This window comes from Coregonus clupeaformis, chromosome 24 (assembly GCF_020615455.1).
Source record: "Coregonus clupeaformis isolate EN_2021a chromosome 24, ASM2061545v1, whole genome shotgun sequence".
In the NCBI taxonomy this organism is placed as follows: Eukaryota; Metazoa; Chordata; class Actinopteri; order Salmoniformes; family Salmonidae; genus Coregonus; species Coregonus clupeaformis.
In genome coordinates this window covers 47,964,334-47,979,225 of record NC_059215.1, presented here as the reverse complement: position 1 = coordinate 47,979,225, position 14,892 = coordinate 47,964,334, and the positions used below count along the sequence as shown (strand labels likewise).

General features: G+C 45.3%; 1 protein-coding gene across 2 annotated transcripts in view; it reads left to right on the top strand.

The window, feature by feature from the left end:
• Positions 1-14,892, top strand: part of ca6 (carbonic anhydrase VI) — a 42,657-nt gene that overhangs the window by 21,597 nt on the left and 6,168 nt on the right. For both annotated transcript variants that reach the window (XM_041845342.2, XM_041845343.2), the window contains 6 exons: positions 1,188-1,283; positions 8,315-8,381; positions 8,765-8,922; positions 9,671-9,797; positions 11,588-11,671; positions 11,763-11,795. In XM_041845342.2, the coding sequence (XP_041701276.1) occupies positions 1,188-1,283; positions 8,315-8,381; positions 8,765-8,922; positions 9,671-9,797; positions 11,588-11,671; positions 11,763-11,795 (565 nt within the window). The remainder of the gene's footprint in view (positions 1-1,187; positions 1,284-8,314; positions 8,382-8,764; positions 8,923-9,670; positions 9,798-11,587; positions 11,672-11,762; positions 11,796-14,892) is intronic.

The following is a 14,892-nucleotide window of genomic DNA, read 5'->3' as shown; positions in this document are numbered from 1 at the left end:
TTTTTTCCCCCACTGTATATATGCTAATAATATATACTACAATATATACTCTGCTGGACTTTTTGTATGGATTATTTACTTAATCCTCTTGGTTCCTGGAGGAACATACGGCCTGTACTAAAGTTATCCTCTTGGTTCCTGGAGGAACATAGGGCCTGTACTAAAGTTATCCTCTTGGTTCCTGGAAGAACATAGGGCCTGTACTAAAGTTATCATCTTGGTTCCTGGAGGAACATAGGGCCTGTACTAAAGTTATCCTCTTGGTTCCTGGAAGAACATAGGGCCTGTACTAAAGTTATCATCTTGGTTCCTGGAGGAACATAGGGCCTGTACTAAAGTTATCATCTTGGTTCCTGGAGGAACATAGGGCCTGTACTAAAGTTATCCTCTTGGTTCCTGGAGGAACATAGGGCCTGTACTAAAGTTATCCTCTTGGTTCCTGGAGGAACATAGGGCCAGTACTAAAGTTATCCTCTTGGTTCCTGGAGGAACATAGGGCCTGTACTAAAGTTATCCTCTTGGTTCCTGGAGGAACATAGGGCCTGTACTAAAGTTATCCTCTTGGTTCCTGGAAGAACATAGGGCCTGTACTAAAGTTATCATCTTGGTTCCTGGAGGAACATAGGGCCTGTACTAAAGTTATCATCTTGGTTCCTGGAGGAACATAGGGCCTGTACTAAAGTTATCCTCTTGGTTCCTGGAAGAACATAGGGCCTGTACTAAAGTTATCATCTTGGTTCCTGGAGGAACATAGGGCCTGTACTAAAGTTATCATCTTGGTTCCTGGAGGAACATAGGGCCTGTACTAAAGTTATCCTCTTGGTTCCTGGAGGATCATAGGGCCTGTACTAAAGTTATCCTCTTGGTTCCTGGAGGAACATAGGGCCAGTACTAAAGTTATCCTCTTGGTTCCTGGAGGAACATAGGGCCTGTACTAAAGTTATCCTCTTGGTTCCTGGAGGAACATAGGGCCTGTACTAAAGTTATCCAAAGTAGCCGGTCTTGGGCTGCTTTATCACCCTCTAGCCATGACAAGCGGATCTTCTTGAGTTGTTGTATGGATAAAGTACAGATTAGTTTGAGTCGGCTGTACATTTGGATGTTCGCATGCTAAATGATTGTGTCCCTTCCAACTGGTTTGACAACTGGTGCAACTTGCAACTTACAATTTGTCCTCTGTGTTTCAGCTCCACGTTGTTCATTATAACTCTGATAAGTACAAGAGCTTTAAAGAGGCCAGCGACAAGCCTGATGGACTGGCAGTTCTAGCCTTTTTCTATGAGGTGAGATCTGAAGACAGGTTCTCTATCTTTCTTCTTCTTCTTCTCCATCTTCTTCTTCTTCTTCTTCTTCTTCTTCTTCTTCTTCTTCTTCTTCTTCTTCTTCTTCTTCTGTATTCCAGTATATGAACAGAACAGACTTGTGGGCAACTGGCCCGGTGCCCTCTGTAATAACATTTGATAGTATAAAAGTATCGGACATCCTGCCTGCGCGGTTAATGGGCCCATTGATTGGCCGATTGCGTGCTGTTTGGCCCGCTGAGTGAAAGTTGGCTTCTAGAGATAGGAACAAATGGCTGGCTTCAGGTCATGGGCAGGCAGCCAGGCAGCCAGTCAGCCAGGCAGCCAGTCAGTCAGGCAGCCAGCCAGCCAGCCAGTCAGCCAGTCAGCCAGTTACCCACAAGGCTGTTCTGTGTGTCATCTGTTCTGAGTTCATATACTGGAATATACAAGAAGAAGAAGAAGAAGAAGAAGAAGAAGAAGAAGAAGCCAGCCAGCCAGCCAGCCAGCCAGCCAGCCAGCCAGCCAGTCAGTTCCAACACTTTGCTGTGGGTTAGAGGTCATCGCTAAGGCAACGCTGCCACAGGGCACAGGCATCCTTCCCAGCTACCTAATGGACCGCAGCTGTGGAGCTGGTGTGTGTGTGCCGGTGTTCTATTGCCCTATTACTGGTAGTCCTGCTTACTGAGACAATGTTCTAGTCACACACACAGCTGGAGTTTGGAGTTTTCTCTCCCACCCCTACAATGAGGGAAAAAATAGTATTTGATCCACTGCTGATTTTGTACGTTTGCCCACTGACAAAGAAATGATCAGTCTATAATTTTAATGGTAGGTTTATTTGAACAGTGAGAGACAGAATAACAACAAACAAATCCAGAAAAACGCATGTCAAAAATGTTATAAATTGATTTGCAAGTATTTGACCCCCTCTCAATCAGAAAGATTTCTGGCTCCCAGGTGTCTTTTATACAGGTAACGAGCTGAGATTAGGAGCACACTCTTAGTGCTCCTAATCTCAGTTTGTTACCTGTATAAAAGACACCTGTCCACAGAAGCAATCAATCAATCAGATTCCAAACTCTCCACCATGGCCAAGACCAAAGAGCTCTCCAAGGATGTCAGGGACAAGATTGTAGACCTACGCAAGGCTGGAATGGGCTACAAGACCATCGCCAAGCAGCTTGGTGAGAAGGTGACAACAGTTGATGTGATTATTCGCAAATGGAAGAAACACAAAATAACTGTCAATCTCCCTCGGCCTGGGGCTCCATGCAAGATCTCACCTCGTGGAGTTGCAATGATCATGAGAACGGTGAGGAATCAGCCCAGAACTACACGGGAGGATCTTGTCAATGATCTCAAGGCAGCTGGGACCATAGTCACCAAGAAAACAATTGGTAACACACTACGCCGTGAAGGACTGAAATCCCTGCAGCGCCCGCAAGGTCCCCCTGCTCAAGAAAGCACATATACAGGCCCGTCTGAAGTTTGCCAATGAACATCTGAATGATTCAGAGGAGAACTGGGTGAAAGTGTTGTGGTCAGATGAGACCAAAATCGAGCTCTTTGGCATCAACTCAACTCACCATGTTTGGAGGAGGAGGAATGCTGCCTATGACCCCAAGAACACCATCCCCACCGTCAAACATGGAGGTGGAAACGACCGGGAGACCCATGGGCGGCACACAATTGGTCCAGCGTCGTCCAAGGTAGGGGAGGGTTTGGCCGGCAGGGATGTGGGTTCGTTTCCTACGGGGGGCCAGTATGAAAAAAAAAAAAAAAAAACATTTATGCATTCACTAACTGTAAGTCGCTCTGGATAAGAGCGTCTGCTAAATGACTAAAATGTAAATGTAAAATGAAACATTATGCTTTGGGGGGGGGTTTCTGCTAAGGGGACAGGACAACTTCACCACATCAAAGGGATGATGGACGGCGCCATGTACCGTCAAATCTTGGGTGAGAACCTCCTTCCCTCAGTCAGGGCATTGAAAATGGGTCGTGGATGGGTATTCCAGCATGACAATGACCCAAAACACACGGCCAAGGCAACAAAGGAGTGGCTCAAGAAGAAGCACATTAAGGTCCTGGAGTGGCCTAGCCAGTCTCCAGACCTTAATCCCATAGAAAATCTGTGGAGGGAGCTGAAGGTTCGAGTTGCCAAACGTCAGGCTCGAAACCTTAATGACTTGGAGAAGATCTGCGAAGAGGAGTGGGACAAAATCCCTCCTGAGTGTCACGATCGTGGGAAGGCGAAGTAGACCAAGGCGCAGCGTGTGAACCAAACATGACTTTATTAAATTAAAGTACTAAACCAAAACAAAACACGATTCGTGAAGTCCACGGTTAAACATACCGACACGGAACAAAAACCCACAAACACAAAGTGAAACACAGACAGTTAAATATGGCTCCCAATCAGAGACAACCAGCACACAGCTGACACTCGTTGCCTCTGATTGGGAGTCATTCATTCAAACATAGAAATGAACCCAACAGAAATACCAACATAGAAATACACCCAATGAATAAACACACCCTGGCTCAACATAATGAGTCCCAGAACCAGGGTGTGACAGTACCCCCCCCTAAAGGCCCGGACTGCGACCGCGCCTCCATAAGGGCTAAACAAGGGAGGGCTGGGTGGGCATACCTCCTCGGCGGCGGTTCTGGCTCCGGCCTTGCCCACCACCCTCCAATCAACCCCCCGTAGCGCCCCTGGTCCGGTCTGACCCCGCTGGCTGGATCTGGACTGGACATTGACGGAGCGGATTGCTTACGCTCTGTTGTGGAGCAGCTGACCGGTCTTACCAGGCTGACGACTCGCACCCCGGGCTTGGTGCGAGTAGCAGGAACGGGCTGAACCAGGCTGACGACTCGCACCCCTGGCTTGGTGCGAGTGGCAGGAACGGGCTGGACCAGGCTGACGACTCGCACCCCTGGCTTGAGTGCGAGTGGCAGGAACGGGCTGGACCAGGCTGACGACGCACACCGTAGGCTTAGGTGCGTGGAGCAGGGACAGGCCGGACAGGGCTGGCGACGCACCCCGTAGGCTTGGTGCGTGGAGCAGGGACAGGCCGGGCTGGGCTGACGACGCACACCGTAGGCTTAGTGCGTGGAGCAGGGACAGGCCGGGCTGGGCTGACGACGCACCCCGTAGACTTAGTGCGTGGAGCAGGGACAGGCCGGACAGGGCTGGCGACGCACACCGTAGGCTTGGTGCGTGGAGCAGGGACAGGCCGGGCAGGGCTGGCGACGCACCCCGTAGGCTTGGTGCGTGGAGCAGGAACAGGCCGGGCAGGGCTGTCGACGCACACCGTAGGCTTGGTGCGTGGAGCAGGGACAGGCCGGGCAGGGCTGGCGACGCACACCGTAGGCTTGGTGCGTGGAGCAGGGACAGGCCGGACTGAGCTATGGAGACGGATAGGAGACCTGGAGTGAAGAGCTGCCACAACCCGTCCTGGCTGAATGCCTACCTTCACACACTCTGTGTGAGGCATCCGCACAGGATGTACAGGGCTGTGTACCCGTACTGGCATAACAGCACGTGATACTGGCGCAGGATATCCGGGACCGAGGAGAGGCACTGGAGGCCCCGAGCGCTGAGCCGGCACACTCCGTCCTGGCTGCATGCCCACCTTCGCACAACACGTGCGGGGTGCTCGCACAGGACGTACCGGACTATGCCGGACCACTCGTGGCACAGTGCGCAGCTCCGCATACCGCGGAACCTGCCCAGTCTCATGCTGCCATGCCTGAGTACGGGGAGTTGGCTCTGCTCTCCATCCAGGCTCCGCCAACCTGCCTTCTGGCCCCCAAAACCCGGTGGCCTTCTCTCCTCTTCTCCTATTTCGCCCTGTGGCAGCCTCCTGCTGCCCAGTCGCCCATGCCGTGTGCCCCCCCCTAAAAAATTCTTGGGGGTGCCCCTCGTCCGTCCGACGATGGCACTGCTGACGCCGCTGCTCCTCTCCTGCCTGGGTCTCCCCCTTCATTGCCCTCCGGTACCGGACGGCCTCCTCCTCGGTAATCTGCCCCCAACCGAGGAGGACATCCACCAGAGTCACCTCCTGCGTGTGTTCCTGGACACGCTGCTTGGTCGTTGTATGGTGGGTTTTTCTGTCACGATCGTGGGAAGGCGAAGTAGACCAAGGCGCAGCGTGTGAACCAAACATGACTTTATTAAATTAAAGTACTAAACCAAAACAAAACACGATTCGTGAAGTCCACGGTTAAACATACCGACAAGGAACAAAAACCCACAAACACAAAGTGAAACACAGACAGTTAAATATGGCTCCCAATCAGAGACAACCAGCACACAGCTGACACTCGTTGCCTCTGATTGGGAGTCATTCATTCAAACATAGAAATGAACCCAACAGAAATACCAACATAGAAATACACCCAATGAATAAACACACCCTGGCTCAACATAATGAGTCCCAGAACCAGGGTGTGACACTGAGATGTGTGCAAACCTGGTGGCCAACTACAAGAAACGTCTGACCTCTGTGATTGCCAACAAGGGTTTTGCCACCAAGTACTAAGTAATGTTTTGCAGAGGGGTCAAATACTTATTTCCCTCATTAAAATGCAAATCAATTTATAACATTTTTGACATGCGTTTTTCTGTATTTTTTTGTTGTTATTCTGTCTCTCACTGTTCAAATAAACCTACCATTAAAATTATACACTGATCATGTCTTTGTCAGTGGGCAAACGTACAAAATCAGCAGGGGATCAAATACTTTTTTCCCTCACTGTAGCTCTCCTGTTTGCCTTTTTTTAAAGGAGAGTATTTTTGTTTTCATTCAGACATAAAAGAGAGGGGATGAGAGATACATGGAATGTGAAGAGACACACATGGAAACATACTGATACATAGTTTATCTCTCCTGTAGCCATGTTGACAGTCTGTTTATCTCTCCTGTAGCCATGTTGACAGTCTGTTTATCTCTCCTGTAGTCATGTTGCCAGTCTGTTTATCTCTCCTGTAGTCATGTTGACAGTCTGTTTATCTCTCCTGTAGCCATGTTGACAGTCTGTTTATCTCTCCTGTAGCCATGTTGCCAGTCTGTTTATCTCTCCTGTAGTCATGTTGACAGTCTGTTTATCTCTCCTGTAGTCATGTTGACAGTCTGTTTATCTCTCCTGTAGCCATGTTGACAGTCTGTTTATCTCTCCTGTAGCCATGTTGCCAGTCTGTTTATCTCTCATGTAGTCATGTTGACAGTCTGTTTATCTCTCCTGTAGTCATGTTGCCAGTATGTTTATCTCTCCTGTAGCCATGTTGACAGTCTGTTTATCTCTCCTGTAGTCATGTTGACAGTCTGGTTATCTCTCCTGTAGCCATGTTGACAGTCTGTTTATCTCTCCTGTAGCCATGTTGCCAGTCTGTTTATCTCTCCTGTAGTCATGTAGCCAGCCTGGTTATCTCTCCTGTAGCCATGTTGACAGTCTGTTTATCTCTCCTGTAGTCATGTTGCCAGTATGTTTATCTCTCCTGTAGTCATGTTGACAGTCTGTTTATCTCTCCTGTAGTCATGTTGCCAGTATGTTTATCTCTCCTGTAGTCATGTTGCCAGTCTGTTTATCTCTCCTGTAGTCATGTTGCCAGTATGTTTATCTCTCCTGTAGTCATGTTGACAGTCTGTTTATCTCTCCTGTAGTCATGTTGGCAGTCTGTTTATCTCTCCTGTAGCCATGTTGACAGTCTGTGTATCTCTCCTGTAGCCATGTAGCCAGCCTGTTTCTGTTTCAGCCAACGTGTGGTTGTTTTGCCAGTTCTGTTCGGACAAAATTAATGTGTGGCCGTGCACGACGGTGGTAGGACTGATCACCGACGCCGATGAGGCAGCCTACACAGAAGAAGTCAGAGACCTGGCAGTGTGCTGCCAGGACAACAACCTCTCCCTCAACGTCAGCAAGACAAAAGAGCTGATCGTGGACTACAGGAAACGGAGGGCCGAGCACGCCCCATCCACATCGACAGGGCTGTTGTGGAGCAGGTCGAGAGCTTCAAGTTCTTCGGTGTCCACATTACTGAGAAACTATCATGGTCCACAGACATCAACACAGTCGTGAAGAGGGTACGACAATGCCTCTTCCCCCTCAGTAGGCTGAAAAGATTTTGCATGGGCCCTCAGATCCTCAAAAAGTTATTCAGCTGCACCAATGAGAGCATTTTGACTGGCTGCATCACCGCTTGGTATGGCAACTGCATGGCATCTGACCGCAAGGTGCTACAGAGGGTAATGCGTACGGCCCAGTACATCACTGGGGCCAAGCTTCCTGCCATCCAGGACGTCTATACCAGGCGGTGTCAGAGGAAAGCCCTAACAATTGTCAAAGACTCCAGCGACCCAAGTCATAGGCTGTTCTGTCTGCTACCACACGGCAAGCGGTACTGATGCACCATGTCTGGAACCAACAGGACCGTAAACAGCTTCTACCCCAAATCTATAAGATTGCTAAATAGTTGTCTCATCACATATGCTGCTGTTACTGTTTATTATCTATCCTGTTGCCTAGTCACTTTACCCCTACCTATATGTACATATCTACCTCAATTACCTCGTACCCCTGCACATCGACTCGGTACTGGTACCCCGTGTATGTAGCCAAGTTATCGTTACTCGTTGTGTATTTATTCCTTGTGTTATTATTTTTAAAATGTTATATTATTTCTATTTAATTCGCTCCTTGTTGTTGGGAAGGGCCTGTAAGCGTTTTACTGGTAGTCTACACCTGTTGTTTACGAAGCATGTGACAAATCAAATTTTATTTGACATTTTATTTTATTTGAAACCTTTAGCCAGTTAGTGTGATGGCCATTTTGAAAACACCTACAACAGCGATTTAATCAACAACCTAACTCATTCTCTCCTGTTGCCTAGTTGCCATTCAGGACGGTTTCTTTTTTTGCCAGTTTGGTTGTTTGCCTCATTTTGGCAAGGAGTTCATGTAGCCTAGGAATGGAGATTCCATCACTTACCTGTTCGCAGGTTTGATCGTGTTTTTTTCTGGTATAGGACGGACATTTTGAGAACACCTACTACAGCGATTTCATCAACAACCTGGGAAAAGTCAAGTACGCAGGTGATTTGGTTTTCTTTGGAATATTATTGAATCTATCTACATTAATAACAGTATTACTGAATCTATCTACATTAATAACAGCATTACTGAATCTAAATAACAGTATTACTGAATCTATCTACATGAATATCAGTATTACTGAATCTATCTACATTAATAACAGTATTACTGAATCTATCTACATGAATAACTGTATTACTGAATCTATCTACATTAATAACAGCATTACTGAATCTTAATAACAGTATTACTGAATCTATCTACATTAATAACAGTATTACTGAATCTATCTACATTAATAACAGTATTACTGAATCTATCTACATTAATAACAGTATTACTGATGCTCAGTTTCTGTTTTCACCTGTTGGGATGTTGTACAGGCCAGTCCATGAACATATCCACCCTCAACGTGCGTTCCATGCTGCCTGAGAACCTGAACCATTTCTTCAGGTACCAGGGCTCTCTCACCACCCCTCCCTGTTACGAGAGCATCCTGTGGACCGTGTTCGACACGCCCATCACTCTCTCTCACAACCAGGTACTATACCCATCACCCTCTCTCACAACCAGGTACTATACCCATCACCCTCTCTCACAACCAGGTACTATACCCATCACCATCTCTCACAACCAGGTACTATACCCATCACCCTCTCTCACAACCAGGTACTATACCCATCACCATCTCTCACAAGCAGGTACTATACCCATCACCATCTCTCACAACCAGGTACTATACCCATCACCATCTCTCACAACCAGGTACTATACCCATCACAATCTCTCACAACCATGTACTATACCCATCACCCTCTCTCACAACCAGGTAACCCTGCGCTCTCTCACAAACCTTCTGATCAGGTTTGGAGGGTAAATCACAGAATAAATGGTTTATTCCGAAAACACAGCAGTAAGCAGCAATGCGTAAAACACTCCAGTGCAGAAATACGGCGCACTGGGAAACAACAAGGCACATGGGTGAATATCCTGGAGATACAAAATACAAAGAGCTCCACAGGCTAATCTAACCTCCACAATAAACAATCACACACAAAGACAAGGGGGCAGAGGGAACACTTATACAGGTACTGATGAGGGGATGTGAACCAGGTGTGTGTCATGAACAAGACAAAACAAATGGAATGATGAGATGAGGAGCGGCAGTGGCTAGAAGGCCGGCGACGACGAAGCCTGCCCGAACAAGGAGAGGAGGCAGCTTCGGAGGAAGACGTGACAATTATTGAATTCATTCATTCATTCACTCTCCTTCCTCTCCTCTCATCCAGATCAGGAAGTTGGAAAGTACTCTGATGGACATGGACAATAAGACTTTGTGGAATGATTACCGCATGGCCCAACCTCTCAACGACCGCGTGGTCGAGTCCTCCTTCCTGCCTCGCCTGGGGAAAGGCAGTATGTATACAGAACCTACTCTCAGGGAATTTAAAAAGATCAACTAAACTGGAAAATATTATTATATGTCTATACAGGGCCTGCTGTATATGATAGGGAATGGATTAACTGGTTGTCCTACTATGGATGTAGCCTCCATTTGAACAGGCAGCACTGTATCTACAGATGTAGGATCTTAATTTGAGCCAGTTTGCTACAGCAGGAAAATTATCCTGCAGCAACAGGATACGTTAATTATTATGTGGATTATAATGAATGAATATTTTTTTAGGGGTTGATACATTTTTTGTTAGGGTAAACCTAGTCTGAAATTTCAAATAGGAAATTACAAACTTTAGAAGTCTTTTAAAAACTCAAATACACTACAAGTTTTCATTTCCTGCTTAGCAGGAAAATTCTCAGCAACAAAAGAATGATAAATGAAGATCCTACATCTGTATACGGGCCCCTGGTGTGTGTGTTAGGGAATGGATAGTCTTGTGTTGCCAGACTGTAATTGTGCCTTCGCTTTTCTTACTATCATTACATTTTCCCAGCAACCCTTGGGACAGGAAAAGGCTGAGATCAATGTTAAGGAATGGATCAACTAAACAGACAAATAGATATAGATTTATATATCTCGTATTGATGCTCAACATATGTATTTAATATAGTGGATTTCTAAGCCCTGATTTAGATGATGCTCATCATATGGATCCCATCTGAGAGGAATTAGCCTCAAGGTCTTTCCCTGACCATGTTCACTTCCTCCCTCTCTCTCTCTATCTCTCGCTTCCTCTCTCTCTCTCTCTCTCTCTCTCGCTCTCTCTCTCTCTCTCTCTCTCTCTCTCTCTCTCTCTTTCCCTCTCTCCCTCTCTCCCTCTCTCTTCCTCTCTCCCTCTCTTTCTTTCCCTCTCTCCCTCTCGTTTCCTCTCTCTCTCTCCCTCTCTCTCTCTCTCTCTCTCTCTCTCTCTCTCTCTCTCTCTCTCTCTCTCTCTCTCTCTCTCTCTCTCTCTCTCTCTTCCTCTTTCTTTCCCTCTCTCCCTCTCCTTCCTCTCTCTCTCTCTCTCTCTCTCTCTCTCTCTCTCTCTCTCTCTCTCTCTCTCTTTCCCTCTCTCCCTCTCTCTTCCTCTCTCTCCCTCTCGTTTCCTCTCTCTCTCTCTCTCTCTCTCTCTCTCTCTCTCTCTCTCTCTCTCTCTCTCTCTCTCTCTCTCTCTCTCTCTCTCTCTCTCTCTCTCTCTCTCTCTCTCTCTCTCTCTCTCTCTCTCTTCCTCTTTCTTTCCCTCTCTCTCTCTCTCTCTCTCTCTCTCTCTCTCTCTCTCTCTCTCTCTCTCTCTCTCTCTCTCTCTCTCTCTCTCTCTCTCTCTCCTCTCTTTCTTTCCCTCTCTCCCTCTCTCTTCCTCTCTCCCTCTCGCTTCCTCTCTCTCTCTCTCTCTCTCTCTCTTCCTCTCTTTTTTCCCTCTCTCCCTCTCGCTTCCTCTCTCTCTCTCTCTCTCTCTCTCTCTCTCTTCCTCTTTCTCTCCCTCTCTCCCTCTCGCTTCCCCTCTCTCTCTCTCTCTCTCTCTCTCTCCCTCTCTTTTTCCCTCTCTCCCTCTCGCTTCCTCTCTCTCTCTCTCTCTCTCTCTTCCTCTTTCTTTCCCTCTCTCCCTCTCCCTCTCTCTCTCTCTCTCTCTCTCTCTCTCTCTCTCTCTCTCTCTCTCTCTCTCTCTCTCTCTTCCTCTCTTTCTTTCCCTCTCTCCCTCTCTCTCCCTCTCTTTCTCGCTCTCTCACTCTCTCTCTTCCTCTCTTTCTCTCTCTCTCCCTCCACTCAGCGTTCTGTCGCCAAGATGAAATCGAATCAAGGCTTCTGAAGATCGAGGGTCTGATTACTTCTCTTGGAAAACACATACATTCAAGTGAGATATATCTGTATTGACATTTAAAAGTTAACAATGAGTGAAGGTTTTATCTGAACTGACTCTTGGAACTGTGTTTGTGTTAATGTAGGTGCAATTGGGAATGCAAGGCCTTCCAAACAAGGTGAGTAGTTAGGTATGGAGTACATCGTACTCTACGAGTTATATACTACGTGTAATAACACCAACGTGTTATTACAATGTAGTTACAATCAGGGGGTTGGAACCAAAATGTTTTTTCCAATCATTTCGTTCTGAACAGAAACACTATTTTTATAGTTTCATTCCACTGTTCCCGACCAGCAAAATAAAGTTCTGAACCGGTTCGAACCCAAAACGAAAGTACCAGTTTACCTCCTTCCTTTCTGTTCCTTTTTTAACCTGTGAAATCAACAGTATTTTACATTTAGCTTATTAAACTACTTCACCAATCAGTGAGGATAGAGCAGGCGAGCTAGTCGTTTACAAGCGTGATGGACAGACGAGTGTAGCCTATGGTGCAAGACGCAAATTACATTTTGCGTGTGGGGAGAGAGCGAGAGAGAGGGTTGAGGATGAGGCTTGAAGCGCTGGGCATCTTGTTATGACATGCAGTAATTATACTGTATGAATTAGGTCCACATAATTATACCTAGGAGGAGTGACTTCTATGGATGAACTTTTGAATGTCTTTGAGCTAGCTAGCTAACAAGCTTGTGTCTGCAGAGCGGCACCAGAATTAAAACATGTCTAACCTTTTTGTAACTAATAAATCCAATGGGAAACGTGATAACTAGGCCTATGGTATCCTTAACTAGCATTGAAAAAGTGAATCCATTCATCCTTAATTAAAAAGCTCTCTCCCTATCTTCTAAATCAACCTTGTAATGTCTGTACAGTAGCTCTGCTTCTGAGAGGGGAGGGGCGGGGCGGGCAGCCTAGACATGCACAGGCAAAGATTTCCAGTTTGCAGGCAGACACTGGAATACATTTCTGAGTGACAGAGTGAGGGCTTTGCATAGGCGCTTTGTTGCATTTTGTTGTGGGACTAGAAAAAAAAAATGCCTGGAATGTAAAATAATGTTATTAACCGGTTCCCATGCTTTAAAAAAATAATGGTTCTGTTCCGGAACAGTATGGATCACTTTCGTTCCTGGTTCCATTTCTGTTCCTTCAAAAATGGTGTTCAGGTTTTCTGTTCTGTTCCCTGAACCGGTTCCAACCCCTGGTTACACTAGTAGTTACACTAGTAGTTACACTAGTAGTTACACTAGTAGTTACACTAGTAGTCACACTAGTAGTTACACTAGTAGTTACACTAGTAGTTACACTAGTAGTCACACTAGTAGTTACACTAGTAGTCACACTAGTAGTCTCACTAGTAGTCTCACTAGTAGTCATATTAGTAGTCACACTAGTAGTCACACTAGTAGTTACACTAGTAGTTACAATAGTAGTTACAATAGTAGTTACACTAGTAGTCATATTAGTAGTTACACTAGTAGTCACACTAGTAGTCACACTAGTAGTTACAATATTAGTTACACTAGTAGTCATACTAGTAGTCACACTAGTAGTCATACTAGTAGTTACACTATTAGTCACAATAGTAGTTACACCAGTAGTCACAATAGTAGTTACACCAGTAGTCACAATAGTAGTTACACCAGTAGTCACACTAGTAGTTACACTAGTAGTCAGACTAGTAGTTACACTAGTAGTCAGACTAGTAGTTACAATAGTAGTTACACTAGTAGTCAGACTAGTAGTTACACTAGTAGTTACACTAGTAGTTACACTAGTAGTCAGACTAGTAGTTACACTAGTAGTCAGACTAGTAGTTACACTAGTAGTTACACTAGTAGTCAGACTAGTAGTTACGCTAGTAGTTAAACTAGTAGTCAGACTAGTAGTTACACTAGTAGTCAGACTAGTAGTCATACTAGTAGTTACACTAGTAGTTACACTAGTAGTTACACTAGTAGTCAGACTAGTAGTTACACTAGTAGTTACACTAGTAGTTACACTAGTAGTCAGACTAGTAGTTACACTAGTAGTTACACTAGTAGTCAGACTAGTAGTTACACTAGTAGTTACACTAGTAGTCAGACTAGTAGTTACACTAGTAGTTACACTAGTAGTCAGACTAGTAGTTATACTAGTAGTTACACTAGTAGTCAGACTAGTAGTTACACTAGTAGTTACACTAGTAGTCATACTAGTAGTTACACTAGTAGTCAGACTAGTAGTTACACTAGTAGTTACACTAGTAGTCATACTAGTAGTCACACTAGTAGTCACACTAGTAGTTACACTAGTAGTCAGACTAGTAGTTACAATATTAGTCACACTAGTACTTACACTAGTAGTTACACTAGTAGTCACACTAGTAGTTACACTAGTAGTCACACTAGTAGTTACACTAGTAGTCAGACTAGTAGTTACACTAGTAGTCACACTAGTACTTACACTAGTAGTTACACTAGTAGTCACACTAGTAGTTACACTAGTAGTCACACTAGTAGTTACACTAGTAGTCAGACTAGTAGTTACAATAGTAGTTACACCAGTAGTCACACTAGTAGTTACACTAGTAGTCAGACTAGTAGTTACAATAGTATTTACACTAGTAGTCACACTAGTAGTTACACTAGTAGTCACACTAGTAGTTACACTAGTAGTCACACTAGTAGTTACACTAGTAGTCAGACTAGTAGTTACAATAGTAGTTACACCAGTAGTCGCACTAGTAGTTACACTAGTAGTCACACTAGTAGTTACACTAGTAGTCACACTAGTAGTTACACTAGTAGTTACACTAGTAGTCACACTAGTAGTTACACTAGTAGTCACACTAGTAGTTACACTAGTAGTTACACTAGTAGTCAGACTAGTAGTTACAATAGTAGTTACACTAGTAGTCAGACTAGTAGTTACACTAGTAGTCACACTAGTAGTTACACTAGTAGTTACACTAGTAGTCATACTAGTAGTCACACTAGTAGTCACACTAGTAGTCACACTAGTACTTACACTAGTAGTTACACTAGTAGTCACACTAGTAGTCACACTAGTAGTTACACTAGTAGTCACACTAGTAGTTACACTAGTAGTCGGACTAGTAGTTGCAATAGTATTTACACCAGTAGTCACACTAGTAGTTACACTAGTAGTCAGACTAGTAGTTACAATAGTAGTTAGACTAGTAGTCACACTAGTAGTTACACTAGTAGTCACACTAG